Below are 13,082 nucleotides of genomic sequence, written 5' to 3' on the forward strand. Positions count from 1 at the left end.
GATAGATGCAAGCAGTCATTTCCATTAACGCATTTTGAGTTGGAGTGAATCACCTTACAACCGTAGTTGATAAATACGCCCTGTATACTTGTAGTAGGCTCTCAGATTGTCATGTGAAGGCAGGAGGAGGATGTAACTGTAACAGAAGAACAGAACTCACATAGCTGTATTAAAGCATCTCTGAATGATGTGACTGTGGTTGCCGTGGTATTCACATAATCTAGCAATCTGAAAAATTAACAATTGTTAATAGCAATCTGAAGAAAAACTGTTCAAGTACATATTTCGGGTCTATATTTTGCCTACAGATAGATGGTAAGTTCCCACTCTGAAATTTCAACAGATTACTTTTTTCCAGGCTTCTTTAGGTAAATTTGGTATACTGAGAGGCACTGTGGTAGACTAGTTGGCATGTACTTAAATTGGAGAGTCTGTATGGTAGGAAAATTACATAAAGGTAACAAAAAAACAGTATAAGCAAGGCATTCTGTAAGACGAAGCTCCTGCCAGGGTTACACCAAACACCTCCATGTGGAGTACTTATATAGAGAATAGAACAAAGTATTTTGTGTGTGTATATATATATATATATATATATATATATATATTTTCATGGGCAAATACAACAAAAATCCAATGTCAACATGTCGTCTGTGTAATATGTTAGCGCTTTATAAACATTATAGTACTAGTAACTGGAGCCTGTATGTTGAAAGGACAGCATCATTAGTTTTTCAGGATAGTAGTCTGAGCCATGTAAGGAGGTGTAGTGTGATAATCAAAAGTTCACAACCATTATGGGATTCAGAGAGGCAGGTGCCACAATTTATCAAGTGAACGGCTTCTTACATCTGTTGATATTAGTGAAATTTCTATACTAGCATTTTACACTCACCCACATCCCAGCACCTGCCTTCCTGGGTCCACAACATTTTGATTGTCAACAAGCCGCATGTAATTAGTGAGCAGGAACAGTGGGACCTTGTCCTTATCTGAAGATCCACTGTGCCTCATGTCCTTCTGCAATAGTTATCTATTGCCCAAAACAGGAGTCTGCTTTGTCCCCACCTTATTATAGTGCTGGGTGGGGAACCTTTTTTCTGCTGAGGGCCATTTTGATTTATAAATTATTATTTGCGGGGCCGGTTCAGACCACAACCCCTCCGTGTGATGTCACACAGGGGCGGGGCCACAGTCGCCGGTGATTACAGCAATGCCTAGAGCATCAGGAGGATGCTCCGGCAAGCTGTAAGGGCAGCGGTGTGACCGTCTGAAGCTTCCTAAGGATGCTCCAAGCTGCATGGTGCCATTCTAGGCCCCCGGCTAGCAGAATAAAGCTCAGAGGGCCAGACCAAATGATTCCGGGGACCCCTGAGCCTGAGGTTCCCCATCCCTGTTATAGAGCAAAGTTGTCCAACCCAGTCCTAGCACCTGTAGGGTTTCAGGAAATATTCATCTGCCAAGACCCCCCATGACACTCCCATTACTGCTCTTTGTCCCTCCCACATGACATTTCCATTGCGTGAATAGGAAGTCCATGGTCTCTATTACAGCCAGGGAGAATCCTGATGGACCGAGCAAAAGCTACAAACAAACTAATTACAGCTAGATAATATAAATGTACACACGGACCTCCATTTTTAGTTATGGTAGGAGTTATTTAACTGTTACTGCTTAATCCAAAGAAATAACAATTTGTAAATATATCAGTAATTCATTCCTAATGATATCTGAGAACTATTACTATACATTTTCAGCATTGAATCACATCATTGATTATTATTAGGTAGAAGAGAGGTTTCTATATACAAATTATTTCCTCTGTGGTGAAAAAAAAAAATGATGGTGGAAGAAAAGAGCAATGTTCCAGAACAACAGGCCAGTCTGAATTAGGTACATCGGACTGTTTTTTTTTTTTTTTTCTTTATTCATGTTTTTAATAATTTTCCTCATAAAAACCAAGGGACAGGTTGAAGGCAAACTACTATTGGCAGAAGCATTGCATTCAGTTCCATTCTCCTGTCTGACATGGAAAAATAGCAGCTGTAAGACACCACAAACTCACCTGGGCATAATACCCAATGATAAAACTAAAAACAATAAATAAAGTGCAGCATTGTGTAGTAGTAAATGTCACTGAGAAGGACACAGCCATACTGGTTCAGGTAGTAATACTGGCTGAAGTGCTTCATTATTACTACATTATAGTATATCCATCATCTTTGCGTCCTCTTCCTGCTCCATGGATATGAAATGACTGGTATCAGTACTTTGAAGGCACTGTGGAATAACCTGTGATCAGAGAAAGAAATATTCAGAACAGAAATTGGATTGTTCTTGTTAATGCAAAAAAAATATTTTAAATAAGTCCCTTCATGCAAAGCACAAACCACGGTTCCCAGTCCCAGATCTGGGACAACCAGCAACAGGCTTTCACACTGTAGTTTCTTGTCAATACCAACAATGCGCTCTATCACTGGTTTGCTGATCTCTTCAGTGGGGAGCTAGGACAGAGTTTTATATTATGTTAGGGAAGGGTGTATGTATATTGTAGACAGTCTATTAGTACTATGCACTTGGACAGTTCTAATAAAAAAATATATAATAACGTGTGTATAAAGTATCTGTGTCTCCCTGCAGGCACAAATTCATTCCAGGATCGTAATATAAAGGGCACTATTAGGGGCCTGATCCCCACATGAAGGGGCTCAGACCATAGTGCCCTTTGTTATAGTGGATGCAATGTGGTCCTGAGGGAATTCATCTGCTTTTGTTTGCAGACTTTAGGAATTTCTTTTGATTGGAGTCCTTGCGTGATCTGTGGGGGGCAAGCTCTGCCTCTACCACCACAGGGAAAACAGTATAGTCTTCCTCAGTATAATAGTGCATTGTGGTTCTCCAAATACAAAGTACATGCGTTTATGCTAAAGCATACCTGCTGATTACAACACTGTGTACCCATATGTCCAAGGAAAGATATAGTCTGTCCCATTGTGGCCTCATATCTTTGGGACTCAATGTGCATTCGAACTCTTGATTTAAATGCTTCAAGTTCACTTTTAAAAGCTTCAAAATACCCTTCTTCTTCATCCTGCCAATGGTATTATATAAAAGCACATTATAAATTATATTGTTAACAGTTTAATATTAATCATGTGCATTCCTATTTCAATTACAACACAAATATACTCTGAAATATGAGTTTGTCACCATTGTGTATTTCACTTAATTTTGTTGTGGGTTGTGAACACCAATCCCCCATTCAGTATGGGGTAAATAACCAGCTAGATCCATTTGCCTGCCTAGTGTAAATTCAGGACTGTAATGCACCTAAAAGATTTCATCTGCCTGGCTTTTTGCTAAATTCTAATTTAAATACCAAATAAATAAGGGGAGTGTGTCATAACTTTATAACCAGGAATAACTTTTTATTTATTAAACTATCCAAATGCATTTGATAATGCTTCTGATTTCTTTTTGTTTTCTCCTGAGACAGAAAAGGTTTTATTTTGTATCTATTATATTCTTATCTTAGGTTCCGCTACCAGTGTCATGTGATTTAGTTACATAGAAACGCAGAATTTCATGACAGAAAAGAACTTACAGGCCCATCTTGTTTGGCCTTTTCTAGCTCTTATGCTGGGCATGCACTATACAATAATCTGGGCGATCCGCCTAATATAAGCGGATAGCCCAGATAATTGTACAGTGTATGCTCGCAACCGATCCGAAATATCGTTGGTCGGGCCTGCCGGATTGTCCAGCATGTCCATCTGATGCAATATTTACTAAGTTAAACGTCGGCCACATCGGTCAGTGTATGCACTGCCACGGCCGACAGACATTTCCCGTCAGATATCAGGGCCAATACACTGGGACATATCTCACATTGTATGCCTATGATATCTGCTGGGGTGTCAGACTGACAGGCATTATCTGCCAGTGTATGCCCAGCATTAACAATAGCATTATGTCTGTATCATGAATTGTTGCATTCTTCTCTTGTATGAGTCCTGACAACAACTTTCCATCTTTCTCCTTCAAATCTAAAAGTGTATCCACTTTTTTTTTTTTCCTTTAGAAATCCTCTTATTTTGTTTTTAAATACTGCCTTAACTTCATTCATACCTTTGATATGTTTTTTTTCTCTATTGTATAACCACTGTCCCTTCTTCTCAAAGCTGAACATGTTTAGCTCTTGAAGTCTTTTTGCATGAGTTTTGTTATGTAATCCATGTATCATTTTAGTAGCCAGTCTCCAAAACTCTGCATAGTACTCAAGGTGAGAACTTGCGACAATTTTACTCATCCTGCTACTAACATCTCTTTCTAAATAACTAAGTATTCTGCATGCTTACCATAATCTGACACTATGACTGCAACTGTTCTTAAAGACACATTATAATTCGTGCTACTTTCAGATTTCAGTGCATTAATTTACATTTTCATGTATTAATGTAAGATTCCATACTGTATTATTTTAATCACTCCATTAACCCAAAAATGATAGTTAAGGTCTGATATACTTATGAGGCCAAAAACAAAAATGAATTTGTTTTCAACACCAATGGTACATCATGTCCCCTTTGTAAGATGTTGAGAGTGATTATAAAAGGGAAGAGGTTGTGGTCAATATCCCGACTGCTGAGATTGCGGCGGTCAGAATGCCGACGCCGGAATCCCGTCACTAGTCAATACCGGCGCCGGTATCCCGACGGTAAGTACTGGGGTTATGGTTTAGGCAGTAAGGGGGGAGGTTAGGTTTAGGCACAGAGGAGGGAGGGTTAGGGTATGGATAGGGGTTGGTTAGGATACAGACCGACAGATGTTGGTATCCTAACCCTGCCGGGATGCCAGCATCTGGATTATGACCACAGGGATCCCGAGCGCCGGCATCCCGTACCCATCCCTAAGGAAAGATTCAGCCAGAGGAGGGCAGATAAAAATTGTTGGAGGGAGGTTGGAGTGAATTAGCAGTAACCTACACTCTGCCTGATATTTACACATTACTGTATGATTACAAGGATAGGTACATGCAGTGTGGATGAGCTGGTGGAACAAAGTAGAAGTTTGTAGGTGGGAGAAAAGTTTACATTTTAAATAGCTATTTTATTTAACTAAGTCCAGGTGACACTGGCTACACTACTGAGAGAACAATTCTCCTATATACGGAAACAGTGGCCCTGAATCAGAGCGTTTTTTGTTTTTTTTTGTGCGGCCTCCTGGTCGCTCGCATAGCTGTGGATGACCACCCACAGCTATAGCGAACGGCCAGGTTAATGGTCGTGATGGTCAAGACCATCGCGACCATCGGGCTTGCGACGCGACGGAGCCGGCTCCGTCGTGCGCTGTGGGCCACCATCGACCCGGTTGCGAGTGCTCAGCTCTTGCGACCGGGTCTGACTCAGGCCCAGTGTTCAAACTTAATGCTCTGTTTTACCAAACTTGTAACTGGGAGGAACTGTAACTGGTCACAGCACTAAAACCAGAGGTTTTCAGTGACGCCACTTTATTAAAGTCCTATCAAGCTAATGCGCCACGTGGCAGGACATGTATAATCAATGGTTGGAGGGCAAGTTATTATATACCTGAGCTGCAATACTAAACAAGTCGCCATTACTTCAACTCTGGAAGTTTGTCAACGCCATTATTTTTGTCCTCTAAACTTACCAAGTATTATCGATTGTGTTTCATAGGTGCAGTCGCATCAATAGAAAACAGACCGTTCATAAACATCAGATAAAACGTCAAGTAAAACAAAAAAAAAAAGTTACCTACTTTGGCTTTTTGGAAAAACAAGCGAAAACATCCTCTTGGATCCACATTACAGCTCTTTGCCATTTCAATAATAAACTGCATAACAACTGCTTGATGAGCAACTTGCTCCATAAGTGCTTTCTTCTGCAAATATAAAGGATGAAAAGAAAAGAAAAATAAATAATAGCTATAGAAGGCAGAGAGCTACATAATAATAATTACAGTATCACACACAAAAGTTCCCTGGTGATCCGATTATGATTTTCTGCTGTAGGTAATTGATCCACACGATGGCCATCATAATGGTATTCCTTTACCATACATTTTCACTTTCCTTTTGTTGGCCTTACATACAGCAACTTTATGTTTTATTTGGTTTGGTTACTGTAGCTACATTTCTTCACAGGAGGTGTCTCTGCCACCATCATACAGAGTTACCTAGAAAGATTATTTTCTTTTGTGAAGTAGGAAAGAAGCGACCATAGAGTCAGGTGATAAGACTGGCCGTGCATGGGCCGATATTGCAATCTGGGATCCATGCCTAATTTTACCTAATTCAGACAGTTACTTCCAGTTTATGTACAGAGCAACAGAAGTCAACTTTCAACATGCTTGATAATCTGATTTTACTTATATTAATAATATTGAGCCAACTGCCACGGATATCACGTGTGTGAGGCCAGCTGAGCTTGCTACTAAGAAAGTCTATAGTTTAGTACTACAAACTAAGGGCCTGATTCAGAGCCGGACGCTATTTGCGGTCGTTCGTCCAGAAAATAGGGGTGGCTATTCAAATGAACCGTTCGCTCTTTGCGGTCTGTTCACGCCTCTATGTCTGAACGTGCGAACAAAACTTGCGGTCGTTTTTTTAAAAAATACGCCCCCTGGCCGCTCGCATCCTACGTCATGTCCGCTATTTATTAGATTAATCGAGTACATCGACCAGCGTATGAACTGCTCGCTATTCTTGGGGTTGGTTTTTGCTACCACAATTTTGCGAGCAGTTCTGGCTATAAAATAACCCAGTGACGTGGTCAAGGACGCTGCTGTATTAATTATGCACACCCTTAAAACGCCCGTTTTGACCTTTAAGCACGCCTGCGTTCTGATCTCCACTCCCCGTTTTCAAGCACCTTCCCCTGTTACCACCCACATACGCCTCATTCTGTCACTCAAAATAGCAGGCATTCGCTATTTAGCGAACAAACGATTTTCGGCCGCACTGACTGGTTCACGCATGCGTATTACGATCCGTACGCATGCGCAGTTGGGCAAACATCGCTCGGAGCGAACGAGCGGCCGCTTACGAGCGGCTCTGAATCAGGCCCTAAGTAATCTATGGTTAATAGAAATATATTTCAATTTAAATTGATAGAAAATAAAAAATGTTTCTCTATTTCATGAACAAACAATACAGTAGATAGCATTTAGACCAAACTAAGTTAGCAGTGCACAGTATAGTATGTGATAGCATGGTGATAATACCTGCTCACTTTCTAAATGGTAACACCACAGCAGGAGATATCTGGCAGTTTCTTCACACACAAGATCTGGGTATTCAGACAGGAAGCACTGGCTGTCATTCCATCTGCTGAGCATTCCTGGCAGGGAGGCACACAGCAGTCAGTCACTCAGTTTGTTTATGGATACCAGCAAAACTAAGGCCATCAACACAAACTATAGGATTATAAAAGGGATATAAAAAGCAGATCTTTGGTCAGGTTTCCTATCCAAGTATCAAATTCAGTTTAATTCCCGTCCTATAATTGCAGGAAGTGTTCGTACAGTTTAGCAGTGGCCGTGTTACGAGAACAGTGCTGCAATCATACAATATGATGTAAACAATCAGTGCCAGTAAATTATAACGAAAAAAGAAATATAGCTGCAGCTATGCTAAAAAGATCATTTAATAAACAGAAAATAAATACACATATTAAAAAAAAGATACATCCACTATCTGAGACAGCAGAAAACCGATATTTATCAAATGCACTGATTGATATAATATATGCAGCATGGACATGATGTGTAAAAAATAAAATAAAGAATGTCCTAAAACCCTCTGAAGCAGCATAAAATGTATCAGTCCAAGAGAAAATATTCCTTTTGCATATTTTGTAACTCATAAAAGAATCTTGTGTTATAATGTGTCAGCAGATGAAAGCACATCAATGTGCAGGAGGATTTAGGTATTTATCTGTTTTATTATTTACAGATTTATGTCAAATAAACAAGTCTCTCTCAGCATAGATGGATGGAACCTTGAAAACTCCTCTTGAATATACCATTTTTCAATAAGTTAAATACATGAACAAGCTCATCTTATAAAGAAATATATATATATATATATATATATATATATATATATATATATATATAGAAATCACAGGGGCTCTGCACTCACCATAATAACTAATAATAATAATAATAAACATAATAAACAGTGGGGTTTTGGTTCACGAATTGATCAATGCATTTAAGCTTGCAGCCCATCGTCACGGGACCCCACTTTACTGCAAGTCCCCACTCTATTGCTCAGAATTATAACATGGACATAGCCATCACATTAGTGTTAAACTCAGGGTATGCTATCAAGGTTTAAGGCTCACAGCAACTTTGCTTTTAAATGTGAGACAGTTACCAAGCACACCTGTTGCAAAGCACCTAGGAAAATAGCTGACACAAGTGTGTGCTTGGTAACTGTCTCACATTTAAAAGCAAAGTCGCTGTGAGCCTTAAACCTTGATAGCATACCCTGAGTTTAACACTAATGTGATGGCTATGTCCATGTTATAATTCTGAGCAATAGAGTGGGGACTTGCAGTAAAGTGGGGTCCCGTGACGATGAGCTGCAAGCTTAAATGCATTGATCAATTCGTGAACCAAAACCCCACTGTTTATTATGTTTATTATTATTATTAGTCATTATGGTGAGTGCAGAGCCCCTGTGATTTCTATTGAAACAATGTGGTCACATACCATGTTGCACCCCAAAACTAGGAATGGTGAGTGCCGTGGATTAGTGCATATATATATATACATACATACACACATACATACACACACACACACATATATATATATACACACATACACATTATAATATATCTATCTCATTCCTGGATAGCTATATCCAGGTTTCCGCTAGCTTTAAATAGGATAGAAGATCTGATGGTATGTATTTAATCATGGCAGCCAGCGTTCGGCTGCCCATGGAGTTTTAGTGCCTTTCAAGAAATAGCCACTGAGTCTCGGCAGCCACGGTAGTTGTGGTAGAGGTACTGCTCATGAGTAAATAACCACTGACTGTCAGTGACCGGGATATGCACTTAACACTGACTGCGAGACTGCAGCAAGCCGTGGCTGCGCTGACGGCTGGATGTAGAGAGCTGCTCTCTGTAAACCCCACTGCTCTGTGGCCTGGAGGTGCGGTGCTTCTCTGTTGACGCTGGTAGAGCTGCAGCAAGCAGGGACTACATTGCAGGCTGAATGTGGAGGGCTGCTTCCTATGGCTGACACAGCTATGGTATTTGTGCAGGGCTGTGGGTCACAATGTATAGAAGAGGTAAGGTCCAGCGTATCTCCGTTGCTGCTGTCAGTGTTGCCGCAATCCATGGTAATATGGCAGGCTAGAGACATGACACCGCTGTCTGTGTGCTGAGACAGAGGGTTCAGCGTACTAGTATCAGTCTAAAAATAGTGTGTAAGCGCAACCTTACCAGGACTACAAGGCACAGGTGCACAACGTACATGCATGTTACCACCTAACATAAGAGGATTCCTGTAAGCATGGTCATGTTATTAGTATAACATTCTGTCCTGTTTAACATGATTTTCTTATTTTTAAAGAGCTGCCCACTGATGACCATTATACTACCTAGAGACCCATATTTATAGCTTTTGGAAATGTACTATAAATGCTTTTGAAGATAATAAGTACAGCTTGCATTTGCTATACAAATATTATAGGGAATGAAGTCTCATACGAGAAGCATCAACTTGACTAGAAACTCCAGATGAAATGCACAATGATTTTAATGATCTCTAAATCAAAGATGAAATTGGAAATTACTACATTTCCTTATAACAACTTTTTTCTATTTGGAATGAAATGTAGGACAATATGTTAAGTATACAGACATAGAAGAGGATTCTACATACCAAAGTGACGGATTTTTGTTTCATATTTCTGTAAAAAAGATTGAGATTTATCTTCATCTTCTCTGTTTTTAACCTGATTAATAAAACTCTGTGTTGAAAAGACAAAAAAAAAAAAAAAAACAAGTAAAGGGAGCAGCCATGACTTATCATCCAAGGAAGCAGCATGAATTTAAAATGAAAGGCTCCAGATAGATAAATCTCTCTCCATATTATACAAAGAAAGGAAAATACACAATTCGATGTCATGTCATATTTAGGATTAATTATTATGTGTATCAAGGCAAAGGAAAGGAATTAAATTCTAATATCAGTCACACTTCTTCATGCCCCCTCTTTATAATGTGTTCACAGAATGTTTTGAAAGTACAGTCATGTAATGGTGCATACACATGATCAGATTTTTCCTTCAGATATGAACGATAACGATTTAAAAATCGTTCAGTCGTTCATATCTGAAGGAAAATCGTTCATATCTGACATGCCTGAACGATGGACGATCAACGATGCGCGTTCCCGATGGTCAGATAACGATTTCTGACATCTGATCTGTTTGCAGTCAGACTTGGACGATTCCATTCATTTTAATGCAGTCAAAAATCGTTCAATCGTTCAAATCGTTCAAAACTTTGGTAAAATCATTCAAATCGTTCAAATCGTTTAATCGTTCAATCGTTCATCTGACAAATCTGACAAGTCTGACAAATCTGACCGTGTGTATGCTCCATAAGTATGGATGAACATACAGCACACAGGAGCTTCTTTAGCTTCAGCTGTTTAAAATAGAAAAGCTTTTCAATCTACCAGTATATCCTTAATATTAGGCAATAATAAAAAAAAAAGGAAGAGAGATACAGATTGCCAACCTGGTGCACTAGCCTTAAAAAGGATATGACAGTACTCACAATGACTTATTAAAATCAGATGGCATACAACAAAACCAGTTCTTCACAATTGATAAGTTATTGCTCCTACTGGAATGATGCTTTCACACAAGCCCAGAATTAAATCTGATGCTCTTTCTTTTGCACAGTGGGATGTCCAGGACTCCTGATGTGTGTTTGGCTTTCAGGGTCAGCTCTAGCCCCTAATCATAGTTTCACAGACACACTCCCGATATCAGGGGTGGCCAAAGCATTGATCTGTGGACGCCTGACCGGTTCATCGCGGTGGATATCCAGCAGCAGCCAATAAGAATCAGGTTGATTTTTATTGGCTAGCTGCACCGAACTTAAGCCAGGGCTGGCTGAACCCGTGGCTGTCATTGTGACAGCAATAACCAATAAGAATCAGGCTTCTTTTAACTCAACTGCACCACTGCCAGAATAAGCACCCCCCTATGGGGTGGCACCCTGCACAGAGCAGGCTCGAGGGTGCCACCCCATAGGGGTCGCAGCGCATCCACCTCTAGGAGCCTGGAATGATCAAGACTGGCAGGTCTGGAGGCAACTGTCTTGCCCGCACAGTGCTCTGGAGTTCTTGCTGGACCGCCACTGCCGTCCATGGCTGAGGGCAGGGAGGTACTGGGAGCTCCTTCCTCTCAGACATGCCAGGTCAGTCTTCTGTGTGGGGGCAATTAATGTATGTTTTCTGGGGGGGGGGGGGGATAATGCGTTTTATTTTTGTCCTGCAGAGGCCAATTTGTGATTTTGGCGGGACAGTCCCTATGCCCCTTGCTGAGGGGTCACACCCCCTTTTGGCAGTCCCCCTTTTTTTCAGACACACACAAATGTCCATGCTTAGTAGATCACAAAAGATTTTAAACTTTTAGATTAGATCACCAAGTCCAAAAGTCTCAAAGTACTCAACGCAGGGCAGCATGTGGGCACTGGTAATAAGAATCCTAATTTGCAAGCAAAGGTGTCCTTATACTTCTTTGGTGATGTCGAAGAACAACAGATACACAAAGGCTTATTTAATGCTACAAAGTTTACTTATCATAGGAAAAAAATAAAACATGCGAATAGATTAAGGTTTTATCCCACAATGAAGACCTGAGGTAAATCCAGATTGCAGGCTGCAGACAAATGACAGCACTTCATAACATATTACAGTACCTTATTAAATACATCTTGACTAAAGGCATCCGAAGAAGACATTCCCCAGTTCTCACCCAGTGGCATAGCGGCTTCTTTCCGCCTCCATTCTTCTTCACTACGTTGCAATTCTGACACCTCAGTCTGGGCTTTGGCACATTCTTGATCTAAGGACTCTGAATTATGAAGTGCCAAACTGTTCAGTTTGTGCTGAGCTTCTGCCAAGCTCCACTTACATGCCACGGATCTTCTGGCACCCTCATAATGCTGTTGGCAAGGCAAATCCATGCCACTATTTGTTTTCTTTTTGCCTGGAAATAAATGCATACAGTTGCATTAGTAAACCCAGTAATGATGCAAATTTTCTCTACTATCCATTTATACTAGGACACTCATGAATTACACCGGTTCTGTGGCTGGCTGACTTCAAGCCTGTATTTCACTGGTTTTAATCATCCACAGAACCTGAGTGTCCCGGTTTAAAGGGATAGTTTGCTAAGCCTAATTATAGGCATCAGGATTTGCTGTAATGAATGTAGCTGCACAGATTTATTTATATTATCAGAAATCTATAACTAGAAAAGCATCTGGTACTGGTAGCTGTATTCTCTGCAGCAGTGCTTGTATAGTATATTTATTTTGATCAGCTAGTGATGATCCCCAAACCACATGCAACTCATTGTACATATGTAATGTCATTTATAGCCATTTAGTCACTTAGTGATAGATTACATCAATAGTGGAAGAATATACTATCCATATTATGTGCGACCATTAAATAGTTGTGCTAATAAATAAGAATTAAACAATAAGTAACTACGGGTGTCTCATGGAACTTAAGTGGGCCAACATATACTTATTCTAATAAAATACTAGTTGTGTAAGGCAGTTTAGTGTGCTCCATAAAACTCTGTAGCATATATACTTCTGTATAACAGTACACAGCCGCTGCATATCCGTTAGGGATTGTACTACAGACATAGGTGGCTATCACAAATATCCTATGTTCAAGGCAAACACTTACCTGCTAACAAGAAATAACATCGAGGGAGAGACACAGACAGCCGGACGTATAGCACACACCTCTTCCGGCGTACAGAGCCAATAGTACATACAGCTGTAAACACCCAA

The 13,082-nt window shown here is 40.2% G+C and overlaps 1 protein-coding gene across 1 annotated transcript; it reads right to left on the reverse strand.

The window, feature by feature from the left end:
• Positions 1 to 595: 595 nt before the first annotated feature.
• CDC37L1 (cell division cycle 37 like 1, HSP90 cochaperone) lies at positions 596 to 13,081 on the reverse strand. The gene is made up of 7 exons (XM_088476586.1): positions 12,976 to 13,081; positions 11,973 to 12,262; positions 9,919 to 10,006; positions 7,243 to 7,358; positions 5,779 to 5,901; positions 2,936 to 3,091; positions 596 to 2,292 (listed from the first exon to the last, which is right to left on the reverse strand). Exons 2-7 carry the CDS (start codon positions 12,237 to 12,239, stop codon positions 2,203 to 2,205), a joined length of 840 nt encoding a protein of 279 aa, XP_088332712.1. The 5' UTR covers positions 12,240 to 12,262; positions 12,976 to 13,081; the 3' UTR covers positions 596 to 2,202.
• Between the last annotated feature and the right edge of the window lies 1 nt (position 13,082).

This window comes from Taudactylus pleione, unplaced genomic scaffold, assembly GCF_031769625.1.
Source record: "Taudactylus pleione unplaced genomic scaffold, aTauple2 ptg000190l, whole genome shotgun sequence".
Taxonomy (NCBI): domain Eukaryota; kingdom Metazoa; phylum Chordata; class Amphibia; order Anura; family Myobatrachidae; genus Taudactylus; species Taudactylus pleione.

Bases quoted from the DNA above. Each gene is read 5' to 3' on its own strand.
- CDC37L1 (XM_088476586.1), bottom strand. From the start codon at position 12,239: ATGGATTTGCCTTGCCAACAGCATTATGAGGGTGCCAGAAGATCCGTG. The intron at 7,359-9,918 runs GTATGTAGAATC...CCTCCCTGCCAG, and splicing joins AACAAAAATCCGTCACTTTG to GAATGCTCAGCAGATGGAAT. The intron at 3,092-5,778 runs GTAGGTAACTTT...TACCATTGGCAG, and splicing joins TGTTTTTCCAAAAAGCCAAA to GATGAAGAAGAAGGGTATTT.